The following is a 27,098-nucleotide window of genomic DNA, read 5'->3' as shown; positions in this document are numbered from 1 at the left end:
ATTTTGGTGTGTGTCTTTTTTTTTTCAGGGCCGCACCAGTGGCACATGGAAGTTCCCAGGCTAGGGGTCAAATGGGAGCTGTCCGCCGCTAGCCTACACCACAGCCACAGCAACTCAGGATCTGAGCCATGTCTGCAACCTACGCCACAGCTCCCGGCAACACCGGATCCTTAACCTACAGAGCAAGGCCAGGATCGAACCCGTATCCTCATGGATGCTCGTTGGGTTTCTTAACCAACAAGTCAGGACAAGAACTCCCGTTCACACATTTTTTAAGACTTGGCAAACTCGAAAATATTTTTATCCTTAAACTTATAGTTTAGAAGGGTAAATACCTGCTATGTTATAGTCATGCGTCCAACAGATGCAAGGTGCATTTCTAAGAGACATCACTGGACACAATTCAATTTATACAACACAATGTGGCAGACTGTATTTCTCTGCTGGGGAGGCTTTTGCTCAGGGGGAAAGCAGCACTGTGCTCTGAAGAAGAAAAGAACTACCTGATGTGGAGAAGCCTTAAGGGGACTTCCTAAGGGGAGGGAAAGGAGGGGAGGTGAGGAGTAGCCAGGAGTGTGAAGAGTCCCGAGGCCCTGCTGCTACGTGGGTACACCCCCGGGGGGGTGGGGAATGAGGTCTCAGCTAAAAGCCAGCATCTTCCACCATACACATGGAAGACCTCGGCCCCAGTTTTCTGGCTGAGAGCCCAGATATCACAGGGTAGAGATAAACTCTCCTCGCTGTGTACCATCTGATCAGCATGCAAATTACTGATTCATACCAAGTCATGGGGCAATGTGTTACATGGAACACTGAATATACTAAGAGAAACTCCAATAAAAGTTGCCATTAAAATCACGCCAGAAGACCAAAATATACAAACAGCTCATACTACTCAATTACAACAACGAAAAACAAACAACCCAATCTAAAAATGGGTAGAGGACCTAAAAAGACATTTCTCCAAAGAAGACATACAGAGATAACCAATAGGCACATGAAGAGATGCTTGACATTACCAATTATTAGAAAAATGTAATTTAAATCTACAATGAGGTAAGACCTTACACCAATTGGAATGGCCATCAAAAAACAACAGGGAGTTACCGTCATGGCTCAGCAATTAATGAACCTGACTACTATCCATGAGGATGTGGGTTCGATCCCTGGCCTCACTCAGTGGGTTAAGGATCCAGTGTTGCCATGAGCTGTGGTGTAGGTCACAGATGCAGCTCGAATCCTGTGTTGCTGTGGCTGTGGCGTAGGCCAGTGGCTACAGCTCTGATTGGACGCCTAGCCTGGGAACCTCCATATGCCACTGGTGTGGCTATAAAAATACCAAAAAAAAAAAAAAAAAAGTTTACCAACAACAAATGCTGGAGAGGGTGTGGAGGAGGGGAACCCGCCTACACTGTTGGTGGCAATGTAACTTGGTGCAACCACTATGGAAAACAATATGGAGGCTCCTCAAAAAACTAAAAACAGAGTTGCTATATGATCCAGCAATCCCACTGATAGGCATCTATCTGGACAAAACTATAATTCAAAACAATACATATACCCCTATTTTCACAACAGCACTATTTACAATAGTCAAGACAAGGAAGCAACCTAAATGTCTACTGACAGATGAATAGATAAAGAAGATGTGGGGTGTGTGTATACATATACAATAGCCTATTACTCAGCCATAAAAACAAACAAAATAATGCCATTGGGAGCAACATAAATGTACCTAGAGATGATTATAGTAAGCAAAGTCAGTCAGACAGAGAAAGATAAATACCATATGTTATCACTTACATATGGAATCTAAAATATAACACAAATGAACACATCTATGAAACAGAAGCAGACTCACAGAGAGAACAGACTTGTGGCTGCCAAGGAGTAGAGTGGGTAGGGAGGGGACGGATTGGGAGTTGGAGATTAGCAGATGCAAACTAGTATATATAAAATGGAAAAATAACAGGGTCCTACCATATAGCACAGAGAACTATATTCAGTATCCTGTGGTAAGACATAATGAAAAGGAATATAGAGAAGAATATAAATAGGTATAACTGAATCACTTTTCTGTATAGCTGAAATTAATTCAACACTGTAAATCAAATGAACTTCAATAATATTCGTTTAAAAATTAAAAAAAAAAGCCATGCTGGGAGGGAATATTTCAAGTACTTCGTTTTGTTTTGTTTTTCTGTCCAGTACTTTTAACCACAAATAGTGCTAAGTTCCAGAATGTAATATATCTGGGATATATGCCTCCCACTGTATCAATATTTATAATCCTGCAATTGGACCTGCCGCCACTGTGGTGACCTGACCCTAAGCCTCACTAAACAGCCACCAGATGCAGAGGTTTTCACAAGCAGAATGTTATTCTAAGATTCTTCAGATGACTGTGGGAGAAGGGAGCTACAAGCATGGAATGAGAAGAAGCTCTGTGGAATCAGACTGTAATTAGAGGTATCAGCATGAAGTCATGGTTTTACACATGTGAGCACATGGATGTATACATGAAACTGTGTATACAGACATTTGTGTATACAGGGTTGGACCTGTGAAATGGCTATTTTTTTTCCCACCTCTATCTGTTGAAACGATTTGGAAGCAATGACACTCCAGTAGCAAATAGCGGATCTAGCTCTTGGGTCTTATTATTATTTTTTTTTTTTTTTAGATCTTGGTTTCTAAATACCATTCTCCACTAAAAGAAACCACAACTTCTTAGAAACTGATTCCAGAAATGGGACAAAGAGTACAAGATGAACCAGGGACATCTCGTGATGGCAGAACGTAAGGAAGTGCCCAAGAAACGGCTAGATCATATCAAAAGAACACAAGAGACAGTTTGTAAGGCTCACACAAAGACAAACCTGGGCTAATGTCAGAAGCAAAATGAATGCTGACTGTAAATGAACTAACTACTCATTTTAGGCTAGACCAACATAACTTCATCATTGAGAATGATTCTAAATATATATGCCCTCACCAACAAGATGAACACACCACAACATCCAATACATTTTATAGTGTCTGGATACATATTTTTGAAAAAGATGAAATAATCATTTCATCATAGGGAAAAAACAATTACTTAACTATAACTGACCAAACTGATCCTTAAGATGCAGTCTCTTGGGTAGACCAAGAATGACTGAAAATTAGGATACAAACTAGGTTCCAAATGTTTCTTATAATATTTATAATTGCGTGTGACATCCAGGTGTTTAAATGTTGCTATGCCAACATCAAATTGAGATCCAGTATGTTTCTGTACCAGAGACTAAAAGCCATATGGTAAAATCCTTCCCTCTAGAAACTTTTAAACAATTTTTAATTCTTTAAATTATAGTTGATTTACAATGTTTTTTCAAATTCTGCTATACAGCAAAGTAACCAAGTAATCTAGTTATACATATATATACAATCTTTTTCTTATATTATCTTCTTTTTTTTAGGGCTGCACCTATGGCATATGGAAATTCCAAGGCTAGGGGTCAAATTGGAGCTACAGCTGCTACAGCTGCCGGCCTATACCTCAGCCACAGCAACGTGGGATCCAAGCTGCATCTGTGACCTACACCACAGCTCATGGCAATGCTGGATCCACAACCTACTGAGTGAGGCCAGGGATAGAACCCACATCCTCATGGGCACCAGTTAGATTTGTTTCCACTGCACCACAATGGGAACTCCCTCTCATATTATCTTCTATCATGTTCTATCACAAGAGATTGGATACAGTTTCCTGTGCTATACAGTAGGACTTCATTGCTTATCCACTCTAAATGTAATAGTTTGAGATGTGATTAAGATGGTGGAGTAGAAGGATTGGAACTCAACTTCTCTCATGGAAACAACAAAATTACAACCAACTGCTGAACAACCTTCAACAAAACAGACTGGAAACTGCTAAAAAAAGACATCCTACTCCAAAAGACAAAGAGGAGGCCACATCATGATGGTAGGAGGGGTGATTACATGATATAAGCAACTCCATATGAGCTGGGTAGAGATACCACTGACTGGGAAGTAACTATACTGCAAGGGCTGACCCATAGGAGTGAGAGTTCCAAGCCCCACATCAGGTTCCCATGCCTGGATATCTGGCATTTGGGAGGAGTAGCCCCCAGAGCACCTGGCATTGAGGGCCAGTAGGGCTTGCGTGTAGGAGCTCCATGGGACTGGGGGAAATGTGAGACATAATTCTTGAAAGGCGCACACAGGCTTTATGCGCACTAGGTCCCAGGGCAAAGCAGAAACTCCACAGGAATCTAGGTCAGACCTGACTGTGATTCTTGGAGGATCTCCAGGGAAAACAAGGGGTGACTGTGGCTTGTGAGGGGGAAGGACATTGGAGGCAAAGGTCTCAGGAATAATCATCAGCGTGAAAGCCCCAGGAAGTAGGCATTTTGGAAAGATCTGGCCACACACATCAAGGCTGAGAAGCCCCAGGCCAAAACAACATACCCATGAGCAAACAGGGTGCCTAAAGACCCCACCCCCACCCCAGGCACACGGCCACCTCTAATTACACTCAGGGACAAGGCTCCACCCACCAGAGGGATAAGAATCAGCTCCACCTACCAGTGGGCAGCCACCAGTCCCTCCCATCAGGGATACTGCAGCAAGCTCCAGAACCAACTTCAGCAACAAGGGGGGGCAGATATCAGAAGCAAGAGAAGCTACAAAACTATTGTCTGCAAAAAGGAGACCACATCAAAAATCTATACAAAATGAAAAGGCAGAGAATTATGACTCAGATAAAGGAACAAGGAAAAAAAAAGAGAAAAAAAAAAACAGCTACATGATCTGGAGATTACAACTTCCATGAAAAAGACTTTAGACAAATGATAGAAAAATGATTCAAGATCTTGGAACTAAACTGGAGGCAAAAATTGACAAAGTAGGAGTTCCCGTCGTGGCGCAGTGGTTAACGAATCCGACTAGGAACCATGAGGTTGCGGGTTCAGTCCCTGCCCTTGCTCAGTGGGTTAACGATCCGGCGTTGCCGTGAGCTGTGGTGTAGGTTGCAGACGCGGCTCGGATCCTGCGTTGCTGTGGCTCTGGCGTAGGCCGGTGGCTACAGCTCCGATTCAACCCCTAGCCTGGGAACCTCCATATGCCACGGGAGCAGCCCAAGAAATAGCAACAACAACAACAACAAAAGACAAAAGACAAAAAAAAATTTGACAAAGTAGAATAAACACTGAACAGGAGTTCCCACCGTGGTTCAGTGGTTAACGAAATCAACTAGTATCCATGAGGATGTGGGTTCGATCTCTGGCCTTGCTCAGTGGGTTAAGGATCTGGCACTGCTGTGAGCTGTGGTATAGGTGGCAGACATGGCTCGGGTCCCACGTTGCTGTGGCTGTGGTGTAGGCTGGCAGCTACAGCTCCAATTTGACCCCTAGGCTGGGAACCTCCATATGCCACGGGTGCACCCCTAAAAGACAAAGACAAAAAAAAAAAAAAAGAAGAAGAGAAGAAGAAGAAACACTAACAAAGAAATAAAAGACATAAAAATTAAGTTATCAGAGATGCAAAATACAACAAACAAAATAAAAAACTCACTAAAAGGAACCAATAGCAGAATAAAGGAGGCAGAAGAACAAATAAGTGAGGTGCAAGAGAGACTGGCAGAAATCATTGACACAGAACAGAAAAGAGAAGAAAGACTGAAAAGACATGAAGACAGTCTAAGAGAACTCTGGGACAACTTTAAACTCACCAACATCTATGCTATAGGGGTGCCAGAAGGAGAAGAGAGAGAAAGGGCCAGAGAAAATATTTGAAGAGACCATAGCTGAAAACTTTCCCAGCATGGGAAAAGGACACTCACTCAAATCCAAGAAGCACATACACCCAAGGAGGAATACTCCAAGGCATATATTAATCAAACGGACCAAAATTAAACACAAAGAAAAATACAGCAGCTAGGGAAAAGAAACAAACAACATACAAGGAAACCCCGATAAGGTTATTGGCTGATTTTTCACTAGAAATTCTGCAGGCCAGAAGGGAGTCACACAATATACCTAAATTGATGCAAGGAAAAAAACCTCCAACCAAGATGACTCTACTCTGCAAAGCTCTCATTCAGATTTGAAGGAGAAATCAAAAGCTTTACAGACCAGCAAAAGCTAAGAGAATTCAGTACCACTAAACCAGCTTTACAACAAATACTAAAGGAACGTCTCTAGGTGTAAAAGAAAAGGCCTCAACTTGAAACAAAAAAATTACAGTTGACAAGGCTCACTGGTAAAGGCATACATACAGGAAATTGCCCCCACACAAATATGTTACCAAAACCAGAAATCCTGAGAAGAGGAGTGTACAAATGTAGGATACTGAAGATGTTTCTACAATTAGGAGAGCAACAACGTAAACCAATCTTGTATATATATAGACTGCTGTATCAAAACCTCATGGTAACTGCAAACCAAAAATCTACAATAGCTACACACACAAATAAGAAAAAGCAATCCAAACATAACGCTAAAGACAGTATCAAACCACAAAAGGTGAGAACAAGAGAAGGGAATAAAAAAGACCAATAAAACCAATCCAAAACAGTTAATAAAATGGCAATGAAAATATACATATCAACAATTACCTTAAATGTAAATGGACTAAATGCCCCAACCAAAAGTCACAGACTGTCTGAATGGGTATGAAAACAAGACCCAAATATATGCTGTCTTCAAGAGACCCACTTCACTTCTAGGGACATGTACAAATTCAAAGTGAGAGGGTGGAAGAAAATATTCCATGCAAACAGGAACCAAAGAAAGCTGGAGTAGCAAAACTCATATCAGACAAATAGATCTTAAAATTAAGAATATTACAAGAGACAAAGAAGGACATTATATTATGATCAAAGGATCAATTCAAGAAAATATAACTATTGTAAATATACATGTACCCAACAGAGGAGCACCTCAATATATAAGGCAACTGCTAATGACCTTAACGGAAAAAGTTGGCAATAACACAATAATAGTGGGGGACTTTAACACCCCACTTACAACAATGGACAGATCATCCAGATAGAAAATCAACAAGGAAACAGAGGACTCAAATGATGCATTAGATCAGATGGACTTATTAGATATTTATAGAATATCCCATCCAAAAGCAGCAGAATACACATTCTTCTCAAGTGTACACAGAACTTTCTCCAGGATAGATCACATTCTGGGCCACAAATAAAGCCTAGGTAAATTTAAGAAAACTGAAAATATAACAAGCATCTTTCCCACTCACAACACTATAGGACTAGAAATCAACTGGAAAAAAAAATGCGAAAAACACAACATGTGAAGACCAAACAACATGCTACCAACCAACCAACCAATGGATCACTGAAGAAATCAAAGAGGAAATTTAAAAATACGTAGAAGCCAATGACAACAAAGACACAACACTCCAAAACCAATTGGAAGCAGCAAGAGCAGTTCTAAGAGGGAAGTTTATAGCAATACAAGCCCACCTCAGGAAACAAGAAAAAACTCAAATAAACAACCTAACTTTACATCTAAAGCAGCTAGAGAGAGAAGAAGAGACAAAACCCAAAGTTAGTATAAGGAAAGAAATCATAAAGATCAGAACAGAAATAAATGAAACAGAAATGAAGAAAACTGTAGAAAAAAATCAATAAAACTAAAACCTGGTTCTTTGAAAAGATCAACAAAGTTGATAAACCCTTAGCCAGACTTATCAAGAAAAAAGAGAAAGGGCTCAATCAATAAAATTAGAAATGAAAAAGAAGTTACAGTGGACATCACAGGAATACCAAGGATCATAAGAGACTACTATAAGCAACTATATGCCAATAAAATGGACAACCTAAAAGAAATGGATAAATTCTTAGAAAGGTACAATCTTCCAAGACTAAACAAAGACAGAATAGAATAGATGAATGGACCAATCACAAGTACTGAAATTGGAAATGTGACTAAAAATTCCCAACAAGGAGTTCCTGTGGTAGCTCGGCAGAAACGAATGTGACTAGGAAGCATGAGGTTGCGGGTTTGATCACTGGCCTCACTCAGTGGGTTAAGGATCTGGTGTTGCAGTGAGCTGTAGTGTAGGCTGCAGATGCAGCTCAGATTCTGTGTTGCTGTGGCTGTGGTGTAGGCTGGCAGCTATAGTTCCAAATCGACCCCTAGCCTGGGAGCCTCCATGTGCCGCAAGTGCAGCCCTAAAAAGCAAAATAATAATGATAATAATAATAATGATAATAAATTTCCAACAAACAAAACTCCAGGACCAGATAGCTTCACAGGTGAATTCTATCAAACATTTGGAGAAGAGCTAACACCTATCCTTCTGATACTCTTCCAAAAACTGCAGCGAAAGAAACACTATGAGGCCACCACCTTACTGATACCAAACAGACAAAGACATCACAATAAAAAAAAATTACAGGCCAATATCACTGATGAACATAGATGCAAAAATCCTCAACAAAATACTAGCAAACCAAATCCAACAACACATTAAAAGGACCGTACACCATGATCCAGTGGGATTTATCCAAGGGATGCAAGGATTCTTCAATATCCACAAATCAATCAGTGTGATATACCACATTAAACTGACAAATAAAAACCATATGATTCTCTCAATAGATGGAGAAGATGCTTTTAACAAAATCCTACACCCATTTCTGATTAAAAACTCTCCAAATGTGGGCGTAAAGAGAACCTACATTAACATAATAAAGGCCATATATGACAGACCCAGAGCATTCTCAATGGTGAAAAAATGAAAGAATCCCTGCTAAGATCAGGAACAAAACAAAGATCTCCACTCTTGCTACTACTATTCAACATAGTTTTGGAAGTCTTAGCCAGGGCATTCAGAGAAAAAAAAGAAATAAAAGAAATCTAAATTAGAAAGGAAGAAGTAAAACTATCACTGTTTGCAAATGACATAATAATATACCTAGAAAATCCTAAAAACACTACCAGAAAACTGTTAAAGCTCATCAATGAATTTGGTAAAGTCACAGGATATAAAATTAATACACAGAAGTCGACTGCATTTCTATATGCTAACAATGAAATATTGCAAAGAGAAATTAAGGAAACAATCCCATTTACCATCACATCAAAAAGAATTAAATACCTAGAAATAAAGCTACTTAAAGAGACAAAATACATGTACTCTATATGAAAACTATATGCTGATGAAAGAAATCAAAGAGGACACAAATAGATGGAAAGATATATGATGCTCTTAGATTGGAAGAGTCAATATCGTCAACATGACTATACTACCAAAGGCAATCACAGATTCAAAGCAATCCTTATCAAACTACCAATGGTATTTTTCACAGAACTAGAACAAAAAACAATTTTTTTTTCTTTTGTCCTTTTAGGGCCGCACCCACAGCATATGGAAGTTCCCAGGCTAGGGGTCTAATCGGAGCTGTAGCTGCCAGCCTATGCCACAGCCATAGCAATGCCAGATCTAAGCTGCATCTGGGACCTACACCACAGCTCATGGCAACGCTGGATCCTTAACCCACTGAGCAAGGCCAGGGATTGAACCTGCAACCTCGTGGTTCCTAGTCAGATTCGTTTCTGCTGCACCATGACAGGAACTCCTTGAAAAAAAATTTTAAACTTGTATGAAACACGAGAGATCCCAAATAGCCAAAGCTGTACTGAAAAAGAAAAGTGGAGCTGAAGGAATCAGTCTTCTGGACTTCAGACTATACTATAAAGCTAGTCATCGAAGCAGTATGGTACTAGCACAAAACAGAAATTTAGATCAGTGAACCAGGACAGAAAGCCCAGAGTTAAACCCACTGATCTATGGTCAACTAATATATGACAAAGGAGGCAAGAGTAAACAGAGGAGAAAAGACAGTCCCTTCAACAAGTGATACTGGGAAAACTGGACAGCTACATATAAAAGAATGAAATTAGAACACTCACTAACACCATACACAAAAATAAACTCAAAATGGATTAAAGACTTAAACATAAGGCCAGATACTATAAAACTCTTAGAGGAAAACACTGGCAGAACACTATCTGACAAACCACAGTAATATATTCTCAGTTCCACCTCCTAGAGTAATGACCAAAAAAACTAAAATAAATAAATGGGACCTAATTAAACTTAAAAGTTTTTGCCTAGCAAAGGAAACCCTAAACATAATGAAAAGACAACCCACAGAATTGGAGACAATATTTGCAAATTAAATGACTGACAAATGATTAATCTCCAAAATAAATGAAAATCTCCAGTAGCACAACACCAGAAAAAAAAAAAAAAAAAAGAGCAGAAGAGCTAAACAGACAATTCTCCAAAGAAGGCATACATGAAAAGATTTTCAACATCACTAATTATTAGATAAATGCAAATTAAAACTACTATGAGGGGGAGTTCCCATTATGGCACAGCAGAGTAGTATCCATGAGGATGTGGGTTTGATCCCTGGCCTCACTCAGTGGGTTAAGGTTCCAGTGTTGCTGAGAGCTGCAGTGTAGGTCACAGGGGTGGATCGGATCCAGTATTGCTGTGGCATAGGCCAGCAACTGCAGCTCCAATTTGACCATTAGCCTGGGAACTTCCATATGCCACAGGTTCAGCTCTAAAAAACAAAAACAAAAACAAACAAAAAAAGAAACTGCCCCCCCAAAAAACCCCAAAAAAACCCCCCATCACTACCACCAACAAAAAACTACTATGAGGTACCATCTTACACCAGCCTGAATAGCCATCATCAAAAAGTCTACAAACAATAAATGCTGGAGAGTGTGTGGAGAAAATGGAACACTTTTCCACTGTTGGGGGAATGTAAATTGGTGCAATCACCATGGAAAATAGTAGGAGGTTCCTCACAAAACTAAAAATAGAATCACCATATGTTCCAGCAATCCCTCTCCTGGGCATCCATCTGACTCAAAAAGATACATGTACCCCAGTGTTTATTGCAGTACTATATACAATAGCCAAGACATGGAAGCAACCTAAATGTCCATTGAAAAAGGAATGGATAAAGAAGATGTGGTACATATGCCAATGGAATATTACTAAGCCATAAAAAGGAATGGAAATAATGGCATTTGCAGCAACATATATTTTCCTAGAAATTATCATGCTAAGTGAAGTTTAGTCAGACAGTGAGACACAAACATCATATGCTATCACTTATGTGTAATCTCAAAAAAGAATATGATTAACTTATTTGTGGGATAGAAACTGACTCACAGACTTTGAAAAACCTATGGTTACCAAGGGAGACAAGTTGGTGGGGGAGGGAAGGACTGGGGGTTTGCGATGGAAATGTTCTAAAATTAGGTTGTGATGATGGCGGTACAACTATACATACAATAAAATTCATTAAAAATAAATTTAATTCCCTACAATCTGTGCTTCTGAGTTGAGGCACTTTCCCTCTGTTGCTAAGAAAATGGAAAGAAAGTTGCCCATCACCACCTCTGACACAATCCTGTGAGAAGGATGGGCTACAGCCCCACTCACCATGTTCTTGAACAATCAGGTTTCTAAATAAAGAACTGGACCATCAAAAAAATAAATAAATAAAATAAATAAATTTAATAGTTTGTGTCTACAAACTCCTTGTCCACACCACTCCCTCCCCCTCAGAAACCACAAGTCTGCTCTCCATGTCTGTGAGTCTGTTTCTCCTTCAGGATCTTTTGACCAAAATGAATGGAGTTGAGAAATTTTCATGAGGTGCAGACCTAGCCTAACTAAAATAAAGACATTAACAGAGGACACTGGAAGACACAGTCTGTCACATATATTCCACAATTAATTTTCCAAGATTTTCTTGAGAATTCATTTTAAAAACCCTGAAGTTGCTTCAATACCATCATTCAGACTGCTTAACAACAGACAGCCCAAATGGCCTCTTTCTTACCCTAAAATTACGCAAAGATTCACTCTTCCTAAGACTACAGATTTTTCCTTCCCCTCTCAGTTATAAATTCTAATTTTGCCTTTCTTCACTGACGACAGTGTGATGACCATTATTTCTCAAATGAGTATGCAGATAACTAAGTCCTCTATTAATGAGTCTTTCAATTCATGAATACAGTATATTTAGTGTGTTTGCAAATGTTTAATGACCAATACTTAGGGTGGGAGAGCCCTGGTTTGGTAGTGTTGGCTGATTTCTATGGTATCAATATTCCCAATATAGTCAATTTCAACGTATCATAATTTATAAATAAGGAAGCAGATGGTGTGGGATTTGCAAAGAAACAAGATTTCTACCTCATAAACCAGTCCAATTTTATAATCTGTGAAAAATCCAATTGATGGCTTAGCTAGAAACACTGGCGTATCAGCACAACTGTGGGAGGGTGAGAGAAAAAAAAGGCCGTTAGTGTCATCCCTATGACTGATTCATGTAAAATAAACACATCCAAGTCATCAAAGAGATGACGTTTTGTCATTTGTTGGGTTTTGCTGTTAAAGCAGGTCACAAAATAATTTTAACAGCAAAACTGAATCTTTGTGAGGCTATATGTAACTACATATTTCATTTCAAACTCTAGAGGCTTAAACAACAGTATGTAAACCAGATTTTTAATACAGGTGCTACTTTTACTGGCAAATCTTTTCTAATTTTTCTTTTTCTTTTTTCTTCTTTTTTTTTTTAATGGCTGCACCCCTGGCCTATGGCAGTTCCCAGGCCAAGGACTGAATCTTATCTGCAGCTGTGACCTAAGCTACAGCTGCAGCAACACTGGATCATTTAACCTACTGCACGGGGCTGGGGATCTAACCCGTGCCTCTGCAGTGACCTGCGCTGCTGCAGATTCTTAACCCACTGTGTTACAGTGAAAACTCCTTTTCTAACTCTTCTTTTTTTCTTTTTTTTTTTTTCTTTTTAGGGATACACCTATGGCATATGGAAGTTCCCAGGCTAGGGACTGAACTAGAGCTGTAGCCACCGGCCTACGCCACAGCCACAGCAATGCTGGATCCTTAACCCACTGAGCGAGGCCAGGAATCAAACCCTTGTCCCCATGGATACTAGTTGGGTTCATTATTGCTGAGCCACAATGGACCTCCCTAACTTTTCTTAATAAGACATTATTTGTCTAATAAAGAAACATTAATAATTTTAAGTTCTTTAAAAATAAGAACTCATGTAGCAACTCAAACCCTTCATAAGGACAATTACTTAAATATAGCCAAAGGCACTCGAAGTAAAATTCCAACTTACACTAATTATTTGTAATTAAACAGATTTTAAACTTTTCTTTTGACTTTTTTAGGGCTGCACCTTTGGCATATGGAAATTCCCAGGCTAGGGGTCAAATCAGAGCTGTAGCCGCCGGCCTACGCCACAGCCACAACAACGCCAGATCTGAGTCACATCTGTGACCTATACCACAGCTCATGGCAATGCCGGATCCTTAAACCCACCAAATGAGGCCAAGGATTGAACTCACGTTCTCATGGATATTAGTCAGTTTTGTTACTGCTGAGCCACAATGGGAACTCCTAAACATTTTTTAAAATTACCTAAGATACATGAATTTAATGGAAGGAGCACATGGCTATAGAGATGCCTCCCATTTGATCCAGACTGTTCAGATATAAACAAAGGGCCGACAGTAACCCCTATTCCTCAAGACTCTGGCAGTTCAGAAAAGCACAAACCCAGGGCTCTGCAGACATCCAAAGTCCACACCTGTGGGTAGCCCTGAAGCCCTGCTCTATTCTGATAATGACACCCTGCCTCCCAAAAGTCTAGGACCCACCATAAGCCAAGCCAGCCCCAGGACCTTCTGAGTTTTCCTCTGCAGGGTCAGATTTTCTGAGAATATAAGACAGGAAAAGACACACCTCTGTTCCAGCTCTCCATTCTGGAATTTTCCTCTCAGTGCTGGCTTCTTTGGAGGAAAGAGAAGAGACCTGCCTCCAAATGGAGTATTAGGAGGGAAAAAGCGAGGGTTTTTCAGGAAGTGGTTCCGACTCTCCATTCTGGTGAGCAGAAGCCGCTCCAGCTGTCTCTGCGGTGCACGTAAATGGTTCATCCAGTTTTTATTCTTTGCTGAACCTGTTTTCTTAGAAACACACAGAAAGGATAGAGTCAATGACAAAAAGTGTAGAGGGGCGTGTGTACTGACATCTCACTGGCTGCATGACCCACAGATGGCCAAGGCAACCCCTCCTCTCCATTTCCTGTGGATTCACCACAATGGAGCCCCTTCCCCCCCACCCCATCATCACCATGTCCCAATGCCCCTTCTCCCACAGGATTCAGTGCTCACCTTGACACTTTCTCTGGACCTGAGTTTGGCCTTAAAAGATGAGTCCCATGTTAGGCTGGCTATAGTGAAGTCCATCTCGTCTTCAGATTGCGAGAGTGTCTTCCTGCACGCAAGCTTCTTGTTCAGTTCCTTCTTTGGGACAGAACGTTGCTCACAACTAAATGTCGGTTTTGAATATCCAGGAACAAATATGCCTATGGCAGCAGGAAAATCAATTAAGCTACCATAACAAGGTCAAGGTAAGTTAGCTCAATAAAACCACCAAAGACACAGTTTGGTTTTTTCCCCCTAAACTTTCATACTTCCTCCATCAGATGTAACTGCCTTTCAGCATATCAATTTCTCCTGGAACTTACTCCGTGTCACCAAGACTTGGGACTAGAGAGTGTTCGAATATCTGTTCAGCTGTTGAATACAGTCAAGAACATGAGTAGACTGTCATCACACACATGCATGTACACATAGCCCATGCAGGTGTCAACATGCTCTTTAAAAAGCTCACATGAGAAATCAACGTTTGTATGAGCTTTTTACACCTGTAAGATCAACTCTGAGGGTTAAATGAGAACTTCAATATTGAGAGCGAGAATGCAATGAAACTGGTACTGCGCCCCCCCCCCCCCATGTTTCTTAGCATTGTGCCAGGTAAGTCCTCAACTTGTGTTAACTCCAAACTTATCTGCTTAGGATAGTGAGTTTCCAACTAATTTTAGAATACCAAGGAGTTGCGTACACCATGGCACTTGCTTCTGCTACCTCCTCGTGGCCTCTCCTCTCCATATAGCTCAGGCAGTCAGTGGGACACTTTCCTCATCAACACCCCTGACTGATTCTCTCCACCCCAACCTAAATGCTTCCTCAGCTCCAAACTCCCAGAGACCATCATAGAATCCCACTGACGGGGGCTGCCAACAAGCTTGTTTTCGAAGCTTGACACCATTAAGTCATCCTTTTTGGATGTAGGATCTATGTGGTGACTCTTCTAAAACTCCACCTTCCTGATTAAGCCCACAACACAGCCTCCCACCCCATTCATTCTCAGAAGATCTTGCCTCCCACATCATGGGAAAATGTGTCACACATACACACGTCTTCCTCTGCCTCTCTTCCCACCCTTCCCTCAATACTCAAAGCTGCTCTTGTCCTGTGAATAAGATGGGAAACCCCCAAGATCCAGGTTCTGACTCCATCAGAAGCTTGCCCCCTTGCTCATTTGTGTCTTCAGACCTCCCTCCTCTGGTTTGTCCAACTACATTTATAAACATTTTCATATCTCTTGGTGTTGGGCCCCTGACAAGAGCTCATATTCCACACTGAGGTGCTGAGACTTTGGTCTTGCAGGTGCGAGGAAGCTAGTGAGGATGTGGCATGCTCAAACTTGACCCTTCCAATAGTTACAATCAAAAGTAAGGAAAAGTGGGGAAAAGATCTATGAACAAGGATATGGAAGCAAAGGTGGCCAGTGTGGTCCCACTACTAAAGAATAAAGAGCTTCCTTGGAATGGTATCAGAGGCTCCAAGGAGTACAGAGACATTACCTTTAGGTGCAGAGCAAAATGGTACAGTATCGCTGTAGTAATCATCTGGGCAGATCAAATGATGCTTCTGTAGCAGCTCATTATCCACACACCATCTGAAGATGGTTTTCACTACATAGAAGGGAATGAGAAAAATATATTTCAAGGCAGACTGATGTTGAAGGAACTGCGCCAAAACTTTCTTCATCCTCTGAGCCTAAACCACCTAATAAAATTCTCTTAGAGCCCTGTGGACATTCAGAGAGTTAAGAAACTATCCAGGCCAGCACTGGACACAAAATGGTGGAGAAGACTTGAGCTCTCCTCCTCTCATGAAAACACCAAAATGAAAACTAACTGCTGAATAACCATCAAAATACAAAAGACTGGAGCCAATCAAAAAAGTTATCATACATCCAAAGACAAAGAAAAAGCCACAACAAGATGATAGGAGGGGTACTTTCACAATGTAATCAAATCCCATACCTGCTTGGTGGGCAAGCTACAAACCGGAAAATAATTAGACTGCAGAGGTTCTCCCACAGAAGAGTTCTGAGGCCCACATCTGGCTTGCCTGGGGGTCTGGCATTGGAGAAAGAGCCCTTAGAGCATTTGGTTTTGAAGGCCAGCAGGTTTTGAGTGAAGGAGCTCCACAGGACTGGAGGAAAAGAGACTCCAGTCTTGGAGGGTGCTCACAAGGTCTCAAGTGCAGTGGGATCCAGGACAAACCAGTGACTCCATAGGAAGCTGGGCCAGACCTACCTGCCAATCCTGCAGGATGTCCTGGGGAGGCAAGGGTCAGCTGTGGCTCACTGTGGGGGCAAGGACAGTTGTGGTGGAGGCCCCAGGGAAAATTCTTTGGCATGCGCTCACCTGTAGATCACCATTTTGGCACCAAGACCTGGTCCCAACCCAACAGCCTGCAGGTTTCAGTGCTGGGACACTTCAAGCCAAAAGATCAACAAGATGGGAAAACCTGTACTCTGAAAACCGTAAGATGCTGTTGAAAGAAACTGAAGAGGATACAAAAAAAATGGAAATATAAACCATGTACTTGGATTGGAAAAATCAATACTGTCAAAATGACTATAGTACCCAAAGCAAACTATAGATTCAATGCAACCCCTGTCAAATTACCAATGGCATTTCCCACAGAACTAGAAAAAAAATTTTTTTAAATTGTATGGAAACATGAAAGACCCCAAATAAGCAATCCTGAAAAAGAAAAATGGAGCTGGAAGAATCAGGCTCCCTGACTTCAGGCTATATTACAAAGCTATAGTCATCAACACAGTATGGTACTGGCACAAAAACCAAAATATAGATCACTGGAACAGGATAGAAAGCCCAGAGATAAACCCACATATCCAAGGTCAAGTAATCTATGATAAAGGAGGGAAGAATGCACAACAGAGAAAAGACAGTCTCTTCAATAAGTGGTACTGGGAAAACTAGAGAGCTATATATAAAAGAATGAAATTAGAATACTCTACATACAAAACAGCATATACAAAAATAAACTCAAAATGGATTAAAGGCCTAAATGTAAGACCAGATTCTATAAAACTTCTAGAGGAAAACATAGGCAGAACACTCTTTGACATAAATGGCAACAATAACTTCTCAAACCCACCTCTTAGAATAATTAAAATAAAAACAAAACTTAACAAATGGGACCTAATTAAACTCAAAAGCTTCTTCACAAAGGAAATCAAAAAGACAACCCACAGAATGGGAAAAAAGTCTTCACAAACAAAGCCACTGACAAGGGATTAATCCCCAAAATATACACAAGGCTCATGCAGCTCAATATAAAAAAAAAAAAAATCAAAACAATACAGTCCAAAAATGGGCAGATGACCTAAATAGACATTTCTTCAAAGAAGACATACAGATAGTGAAAAAACACATGAAAAGAAGCTCAACATCATTTATTATCAGAGAAATGCATATTGAGACTAAAATGAGGTATCAACAAACATCAGTTAGAATGGCCATTGACAGAAAGTCCTCAAAAAATATGCTGCAGAAGATATGCAGAAAGGAGACCCTTTCCACACTGTTGATAGAAATGTAAATTGGCCCAACTACTATGGAGAACTGTATGAGGGTTCTCTAAAAAACTAAAAATAGAGGAGTTCCTGTAGCGGCTCAGTGGGTTATGAACCTGACTAGCATCCATGAGGATGCCGGTTTGGTCCCTGGCCCTGAAAGGATCTGATGTTGAGCTGTCATGTAGGTAGCAGACATGGATTGGATCCTGTGTTTCTGTGGCTGTGGCTGTGGTGTAGTCTGGCAGCTGCAGCTCTGATTCAACACCTAGCCTGGAAACTTCCATATGTTATGGGTGTGGCCCTAAAAAGCAAATAAATAAATAAATAGAATTAAATATATATATAATAAAAATAAATAAATACAATTAAAAAATTAAAAATAAAATAAAATACCCTAAAAATAGAAATGCCATATGATCTGGCAAACCCACTTCCAGGTACATGTCCAGAGAAAACCATAATTTGAAAAGATACATACATCCTAATGTTCAATGCAGCACTATTAACAAGAGTCAAGATATGGAAGCAACCTAAATGAGCATCAGCAGAGGAATGGATAAAGACGTGGTACATATATATGCAATAGGATATTACTCAGCCATAAAGACATAATGCCATTTGCAGTAACATGGATGGACTTAAGACATTATCATGCTAAGTGAAGTAAGACAGAAAAAGACAAATACAGTATTGCTTATACGTAGAATCTGATTAAAAAAATATATAAAAGAACTTATTTACAAAACAGAGACAGACTCATAGCCCTTGAAAACAAACTTCTGGTTACTGAAGGGGAAAGGTGGCAGTCGGGGGATAAATTAGCAGTTTGGGATTAACATATATACACTACTATATATAAAATAGATAATCAATAAGGACCTATTTTACAGGACAGAGAACTCTACTCAATAGTCAATAATAACCTATACAGGAAAATAATCTGAAGGAGAATGGAGATACATAAAAAAACTGATTCACTTTTCTGTACATCTGAAGCTAACACTGTAAATCAACCATAGTCCAATATAAAATAAAAACAAAAAGCTAACCAGCAAGTGTTTATGTTGACCACTTAAAGAGTCCAACCACTGAACGAGGTTGTGCTGTGGTATTATTTGAACTAAAATATGGTTACTTGAAGAGAGGTCTATAACAAAACAGAGTTAAGAGAAATATGGTAAATTGAGTGGCCCTAACTCTTCACCCCTATCTGTATCCTCCCCACTCCCCCCCACCGCCATGTGAGTGTGAAGTTATTGGTGGTGGAGACAGTGTGCACTTCTTTGGCCTTGGCTTTGGCCGTGTGATGTTCTTTGACCATGAGATGTTGGCAGGAGTTTGAAATTTGCTGGAGCAGCGGAGCCTTCCCTCTCAGGCCTTTGCCATCATCATGAGAAAAGTTCCTGCCCCTTCATCCTGGAGCCCAATAAGAATCCAGGTGGAACTGACCTGAGCTTCACCTGCAGCAGGGAGCCAAGCCCAGCTTCATCATCCAAGCCCCAAGCAACCTGCAGCCTCATAAGAGAAAACCTCATTTAATAGAGTGAGAAGTTGATAATAATTATCTATGGGTGACAATCCAAGAACCACAGAAAAGATATATTATTTAGAGGTTTCCAAAAGACAGAGCTAAAAATGGGCATTTCTGGCAAGTGGACTGAGGTGAGGTAGAGGATTTCTTTTTTCAACAGACTATTTTTTAGAACGCAGTATTAGGTCTGAGTCTGTGGCAAAACTGAGAGGAAGGTACATAGATTCCCCATATACCCCCTGCCCCCACACATACACATACACTGACTCCTCCATTGTCAACATTCCCCACCAGACGATACATTTGTTACAACTGATGATCCTACTTGACACATCACTATCACACCAAGCCTGCAGTTTATGTTAGGGTTCACTCCTACTGTTGTACAGTTTATGGATGGAGGCTTTTTAATATTTCATTAGAGTTTTTCTGAACTATTTTATTTTTTAAAAAAACTATGTACATGACTACTATGGGTTTGGGTTTTTTTTTTTTTTTTTTGCTGTGCCCACAGCATGCCTAAGTTCCCAGGCCAGGGATCAAACCCGCATCACAGCAGCAACAACACCTTAACCCACTGTGCCACATGGAAACTCCTGTGACTACTTTGATTAGAATTAAGAAACAAGGAATTCCCCTGTGGTTCAGTGGGTTCGGGATCAGGAGTTGTCACTGCTGTGCCACAGGTTTGATCCCTGGCCTGGGAACAGCTGTATGCCACAGGCATGGCCAAAAAAAAAAAAAAAAAAAAAATTGAGGAACAAATAGGATAAATGGAAGACTTCAAAGTTTTCAAATTTTATTGCTTGCTCCATTAACCAACATGTTGCCTTTAAATGGCCCTTCCCTCTGAAGTTTCCCTATAACCAAAAGTATAGTCGAGACAAGTGAAGGATATATGTTTCTCCTATCATGTGTATTAATTTAGAGATTTTTGATGTTTGGCCTAGTTACTGTACTAGTTAAGTTTTGATGAGGAAGACAGAAATCTCTATATATACCATATATAAAGGGGCTGAATCCAGAGGGTTACAGGTGGGAGAAAGGTCAGGGAATCCATCATGAACAACTTCAGCCAGCAGCACTGAAGCTTGGGGCTCTAGGGACATTATCTGGAACTGGCTACGAAATTTACAGCTGCTCAGTCACCTGCCTGCGACCGCTTCTGGAGAACAGTCACCACTTCAAAACTCACCATGAGCCTCTTGTCAATGACCTATCCTGGAACCACAGGTAACAGGTCCATTCTGGGAAATGCAATCCCTGGCCCCTCCTTTGCAACAGAGACCTCAGCAGGAAGTGGCAGCAATGCGAAATTGACACAATCCAGCCCAGTTTTGAAGGGCTCTGGTGATGGCTTATTTGAACTATTAAAAGATGAAATGGAGTTCCTATTGTGGTGCAACAGGATGGACCACATCTTGGGAGCGCTGGGACACAGGTTGGATCCCTAGCCCAGCACAGTGCATTAAGGACTCAGCGTTGCCGCAGTTGCAGCTTAGGTCACAACTGGAGCTCAGATCTGATCCCTGGCTCAGGAACTCATAAGCCCCGGGGTGGCCAAAAAAGGGGAAAAAAAAGATAATATACAACTAGAAAAAAGGGAAAGGCCATGGGTCAAGGAGATGCATCCTCTCTGCTATTGGCATTCTCTCCAGGATGTGGCCATTAGATGTGTCTGCAGAAGCAGGGGCAGTCCGTTGATCAGATCTTTGGGGAGTCTCTCTCCACGTCAGGCCTGGACCATGGGCCAGGGGAGCCTTGGGAACCCTGCCCCGGCTTTGTGACCAACTTCCTCTGCCTGGAAGGGTAGGATTCCCATGCTGACTCCGCTCCTAAGCAGGCTCTGCAAGAGGCTGGATGTTCCATTCTCCAAAAGATAAAGTGGACAATATACCAGCAGGGGAAGGGAATGAAAGTACAGGACATTATGCAGAATTCTGACTTTTCTCCCACTGTCTGGAGAATTTATATACATTTCCCATCTTGTGATGTCTGTATTAGCAGCCAGAGAAAGGCGGCTTCAGTGCCTCAGGGAAGAAAGGTTTCAGGGCAGTGTCCTCACCATCAATCATCTGAGTTATAGAAGAGGTTTCCTGGGTTACCTTGCCCTACCCTGAGGAGCAGGGACCAGAGGGGTGTCCAGGGAACTGGATTAAAATCTCTGCTTCTGCTACCTTTGAGATAAAAAACAATCTTGCCAGCAGAAGGCATAATGTCTGATTATAACTTAACATTATTTTAGGTAAAAGATAAAATGAAGGTCATTGGAAAACTCTCCTGATGCTTGTTTCCCACTTCTCAATGTGTTATTACACTTTCATTAAAAACAACTGTTTAATCTCCCCTGATCTCTAGCCAGAAGAATCCTACCAAAGATAGGGACAGTATCTGACTCCCAGGACTCAGGGGTCATCAGGCAACCAATAAAACCTCCTGAGAATCTACCAGGCATCTCCACCTAAATCCACGACTGATGGAGAAGCCTGGCATGGCATAAATGAGGAAACAGGAAGAGATACAGAACCTGCTATTTAATGGGGCTGAGCCCCAGAGGGCACAGACCTGACGTAGGACAGGGCCTCCCACTCAAAGCTGCTCCCTAAGGGAAGTCATCCACATCCATGTGACACTGTGCCTAGTCAACAGTCCTTCTCTTCCTACTGACAGGAGAAAGAGATATGCTTTGACAACAGACACAAGTTCAAATCCGGATCCCAGCCCTTCTGAGCCATGGGAATTTAGGGAAATTATTTGGGCTCCTTTCTTAGTTCCTGTACCTGTAAAATGGAGAGAAAACCTACCTCAAAGGTATGTTGGATGGATTCAGTGGCATAACCTATGGAAAGCATCTCAGCTGTCATCTGGGCCCTTGCAGGACCCCATATGAGCAACGCTTTCCTAAGCCACTGTATCTTTCACTTCTGCCTCCCTCCAAGGTCATAGATATGCGAGGTCTCCCAACCCTCAAAGCACTAGCTCTACGTCCTGCAGAATGACGATTTTCAGCAGTGCAGGAGGACAGATCAAAGTCTTTGAGGGGGTGTAAAAGGAAATGCGGATTCCTGGTGAAACGGCTCATTCCAGGTCTGGGGCAATCAATACACAAGATGAATATGTAACACCTAGCCATTCCAGAAAGTAAGGCAGTTATCAAAGACAACCAATGTGATTCAAAGAAATCAGATGTTGACTTGAAAAAGATCCAATTGGCCAAAGATAAGACAATTTGAACACTAATAAGGATAATACAATTGTACTTATGAAATCCGTGAGTTCACAGTGGTATTTAAAACTGACCAAGGAGTTTCTGTTGTGGCTCAGTGGTAACAAACCTGACTAGTATCCATAAGGACATGGGTGCAATCCCTTGCTCCACTCAGTGGGTTAAGGATCCGGCATTCCTGTGAGCTGCAGTTTAAGTTGCAGATGCAGCTCGGATCTGGTGTTGCTGTGGCTGTGGCGTAGGCTGGCAGCTGCAGCTCTGAATCGACCACTAGCCTGGGAACTTCCATATGCTTCGGGTGCAACCATAAAAAATCCCCCCAAACATACCAAACCTCATTAGTCATCTTTGGAAGATGCTGGGGAAACCAAGTCATCACTTTAAAAACTGGCAGATAATAGCTATGTGTAAAATGAAATTGGAACACTAACACCACACACAAAAATAAACTCAAAATGGATTAAAGACCTAAATGTAACATCGAATACTTTAAAACACTTAGAGGAAAATATTGGCAGAACACACTTTGACATAAATCATAGCATTATCTTTTTGGATACACCTCCCAGAGTAAGGAAAAATGAAAATAAAAACAAAAATAAACAAATGGAACCTAATTCGACTCAAAAGCTTTGCAGAACAAAGGATACTATTAAAAAATAAGTAAAAATACAACGCACAGAATGGGAGAAAATCTTTGCAAACAAAGCCACTGACAAGGAATTAATGTCCAAAAATAAACAAAAATCTTGCATAGTTTTATACCAGAGAAACAAACAACCCACCAAAACAAGGGGCAGAAGACCCAAACAGAATTTTTCTCCAAAGATGACATACAGATGGCCAAAAAACAAATGAAAAGATGCTCAACATCACTAATTATTACAGTAATGTAAATCCAAACTACAAGTTATCACCTTACACTAGCCAGAATGGCCACCATCAAAAAAATCTATGAACAATAAACCTTCTACACTGTGGTGAGAATTTAAATTGGTGGGAATTTAAATTCCTAATTCCCACCGTGGAGAACAGTATGGAAGTTCCTTAAAAAACTAAAAATAGAACTGCTTTATGATCCAGCAATCCCACTCCTGGGGATATATCTGAAGAAAACCACAATTTGAAAATATACATGCACCCTAATGTTCATTGCAGCACTGTTTACAATAGCCAAGACATAGTAGCAACCTAAATATCCATGAACCAAAGAATGGATAAAGAAGATGTGGTACAGGAGTTTCAGTTGTGGCTCAGCAGTAACAAACCCAACTAGTATCCATGAGGATATGGGTTCCATCCCTGGCCTCACTCAGTGGGTTAAGAACCGGCATTGCCGTGAGCTGTGTTGTAAGTGGCAGATGAAGCTTGGATCCCTGCATTGCTATGGCTGAGGCAGAGGCCAGCAGTTGAAGCTCCAATTTGACCCCTAGCCTGGGAACTTCCATATACTGTGGGTGCGGCCCTCAAAACAACAACAACAACAGACCAAAAAAAAAAGGGGGGGGGGAATATTTTAGTACCATTAGGATTTCATTATAACTTATAACCTCTGATAAAACAAGAGATGCAGGCAAAGACTGCCAGCACCATGAAAAGAGAGATATCAGACATATCCTGTACCTCCTAGAGGGAGCAAAGAGCACCATCTATGAAGTGGTCTTTCCCCACAAACTGAACTTAAACCTCATGATGTCTCTAGAACTAACTAGTGAATTTCAAAGAATATGGAATCATTAGAACAGGTTAAATTATACTACTACATTGATCAGCAAACATTGATCATAGTCCAAACTATGGGCAAGTGTACAGGAAAAATGACCCAATTTCTTTAACATATGAAGCTAGTATTACCAGAGAGGTGGTTGACTGAGAAAAGAGTTTTTGCTGCGTGCTAATGGTGTGGGGATGGAGCTTTGATGTGGAAAAGAGATACTGGTAATATTTGAGAATATTTCTCCACAAAATACTAGTCAGTTATAATATAACTTGGAGAATTTGGACAACCCTGGCAGGCACCAACCTGACCAGGTAATCAAGGTTAACATCACCCATCACCTGTGCCTCCTGATAGGCCCCGCAATAAGAGCACAGCATCGCATATGTGCTGCCACCGCCTTGGTCATGAGGAAACATCACAAATACCCTACAAACGAAAGGCCTGTCAAGAACTGCCAAGAAAGGAGAGAGGATTTGGGGAGATAGGAAGTACAAAGCACCAAGAGGAGTTCCATTTGTAGCCTGACAAGTTAAGGACCTGACATTGTCTTTGGGAGGATGTGGATTCAATCCCTGGCCTTGCTCAGTGGGTTAAAGATCTGGCATTGTCGCAAGCTGTGGCACAGGTCACAAATATGGCTAAGATCCAATGCTGCCATGGCTGTGCCAGAGGCCACAGATGCTAATCTAATTCAATCCCTGGACTGGGAACTTCCATATGCCACAGATGCCCCTGCAAAAAGAAAAACAAAACAACAAAGGACCAAGAGTCTGTCTCCTAATCTAGGCAAAAGTTGCACACAGAATCAGTCTAATGGAACTATTTTGTAACTATGGAGATGAACTATTTTGTAACTTTGAGGTGAATATTTGGACAGGAAATTTTAGTGAACTTCAGCTCTTAGCATAGTATCAGCTACCCATCCCTTACCCCCAGCCCCAGGGCAGGCTTCAGTGAGTATGTTTCTCTGTCCATCTGCATACAGTGTGTGAGAGCCTGGGTGAGTCAAAAGGTCCCTGTTCACCAAATACCAGAGATCTGTTCACTGACTGCCATTTACTGCTTCTGACCACAATGATGTTGGCAAAGAGGCATCTTCCTCTCTTGTATCAAGCCCTTCCTCCAGGGAATTAAAAGGCCATACTGATACATAATCTAACATTTGAAAGACAAAGACAAAGAGAGAATCTTGAAAGAAGCAAAAGAAAAGTGACTCATGCCATACAAGGGATCCTCAATAAGGTTATCAGTAGATTTCTCATCAGACATTTTGGAAGTGAAAAGGCAGTGGGCCAATATATTCAAAATGCTAAAAGGAGGAGTTCCTGTTGTGGCTTAGTGGGTTAAGAATCCGACACAGTGACCATAAGGATAAGGGTTCAATCCCTGGCAGCGCTCAGTGGGTTAAGGATCTGGCATTGCTGCAAGCTTCTGTGTAGGTCATGGATCCTGCTTGGATCTGGCATTGCTGTGGCTGTGATGTAGGCCTGCAGCTACAGCTCCAGTTCAGCCTCTAGCCTGGGAACTTCCATATGATGCAGGTGTGGTGCTAAAAAAAAAAAAAAACAAAGAAAAATACTCAAAGAAAAAAAAAAACTATCAAACAAGAATCCTGTAACCAGTAAAACTATCCTTCAAAAGTGAGGGAGGAGTTAAGACATTTCTTGAAAAACAAAAGCCAAGGGAGTTTGTTACCAACTGACCAGCCTTGCAATGCTCAAGGGAGTTGTGCAAGATGAAATGAGATGACTCTAGACAATAACTCCAAGCCATATGGCAAAATAAAAGATCTCAATAAAAATGATGAAAGTTTTCTACATGATTTAAGAGACTATTCAATTTAAAGGGGAAAAAACTATTAAAGCTAATAAAAAATCTGGTAACATAAAAATCTATTATATTAGCTAGGATTACTGTAAAAGCTAGTGTTATAGTAATCTTGGTTTTTAACTCCAAGTCTGGTTTTCTAGATAAATGAAGAGACTAATGCATTTAAAATAACTATTAGTTGATGTTTCTAGGCACACAGTGCATTAAGATATAATTTTGTAACATCAACAACTAAAAGGGGTGGGGATAGAGATGTAAAGAAACTAGTGTTCCACACATTGTTGAAGCTAAAGATGGTATAAATTCAAATTAGTGTGTTATAATTTCCAGCTGCTAAATGATTTAATCCCTAAGGTAAGTACAAAGAAAATAGCTATAGAACATAGTCAAAAGGAAATAAAAAAGAAATTTAAATATTACACTACAAAAATTGACTAAACACAAAAGAAAACAGTAATGCAAGAAATGAGGAACAAAAGATACTTTTATGCATACAGAGAAAAAAATAGCAAACTGAAAAAAGTTCTTATCATAATTACTTTAAATGTACATGGATCCTGGCCCACAGATTAAACCCCTACCACAGATGTTACCCAAGCCACATCAGTGACAACAGCATATCCCTGAGCCACCAGGGAACTCCAAAATAGTCTTTAAATCAAAAACATTTAGAAGAAACAAAGAAGGATATTATATATGAATAAAAGATTCAATAGAGCAAGAAGATGTAATAAGTACAACTATTTACATACTTAATGGCAGATCATCAAAATAATCAAGCAAAAACTGACAGATTTCAAGGGAGAAATAGACAGTTCTACAACAATACTTGGAGATTTCAATACCCATTTACAGTGACAGATATAACAACCAGACAAAAGATAAGTGAGAAAACAGAGGACTTACCCTAATCAAGATCTAACAGAGGAGTTCCCGTCGTG

At 40.7% G+C, this 27,098-nt stretch overlaps 1 protein-coding gene across 4 annotated transcripts in view; it reads right to left on the bottom strand.

The window, feature by feature from the left end:
- The window catches only part of DLEC1 (DLEC1 cilia and flagella associated protein), an 84,386-nt gene that overhangs the window by 45,914 nt on the left and 11,374 nt on the right, over positions 1–27,098 (bottom strand). For all 4 annotated transcript variants that reach the window (XM_047770236.1, XM_047770231.1, XM_047770222.1 and 1 more), the window contains exons 4-7: positions 15,818–15,928; positions 14,280–14,473; positions 13,852–14,072; positions 12,268–12,346 (exon numbers count right to left, since the gene is read on the bottom strand). In XM_047770236.1, coding sequence (XP_047626192.1) covers positions 12,268–12,346; positions 13,852–14,072; positions 14,280–14,473; positions 15,818–15,928 — 605 coding nt within the window. The remainder of the gene's footprint in view (positions 1–12,267; positions 12,347–13,851; positions 14,073–14,279; positions 14,474–15,817; positions 15,929–27,098) is intronic.

The sequence above is a fragment of the Phacochoerus africanus genome, chromosome 1 (assembly GCF_016906955.1).
Source record: "Phacochoerus africanus isolate WHEZ1 chromosome 1, ROS_Pafr_v1, whole genome shotgun sequence".
NCBI lineage: Eukaryota > Metazoa > Chordata > Mammalia > Artiodactyla > Suidae > Phacochoerus > Phacochoerus africanus.
Note: the sequence above shows the minus strand (reverse complement) of the source record. Positions and strands in the feature narration are given on the sequence as shown.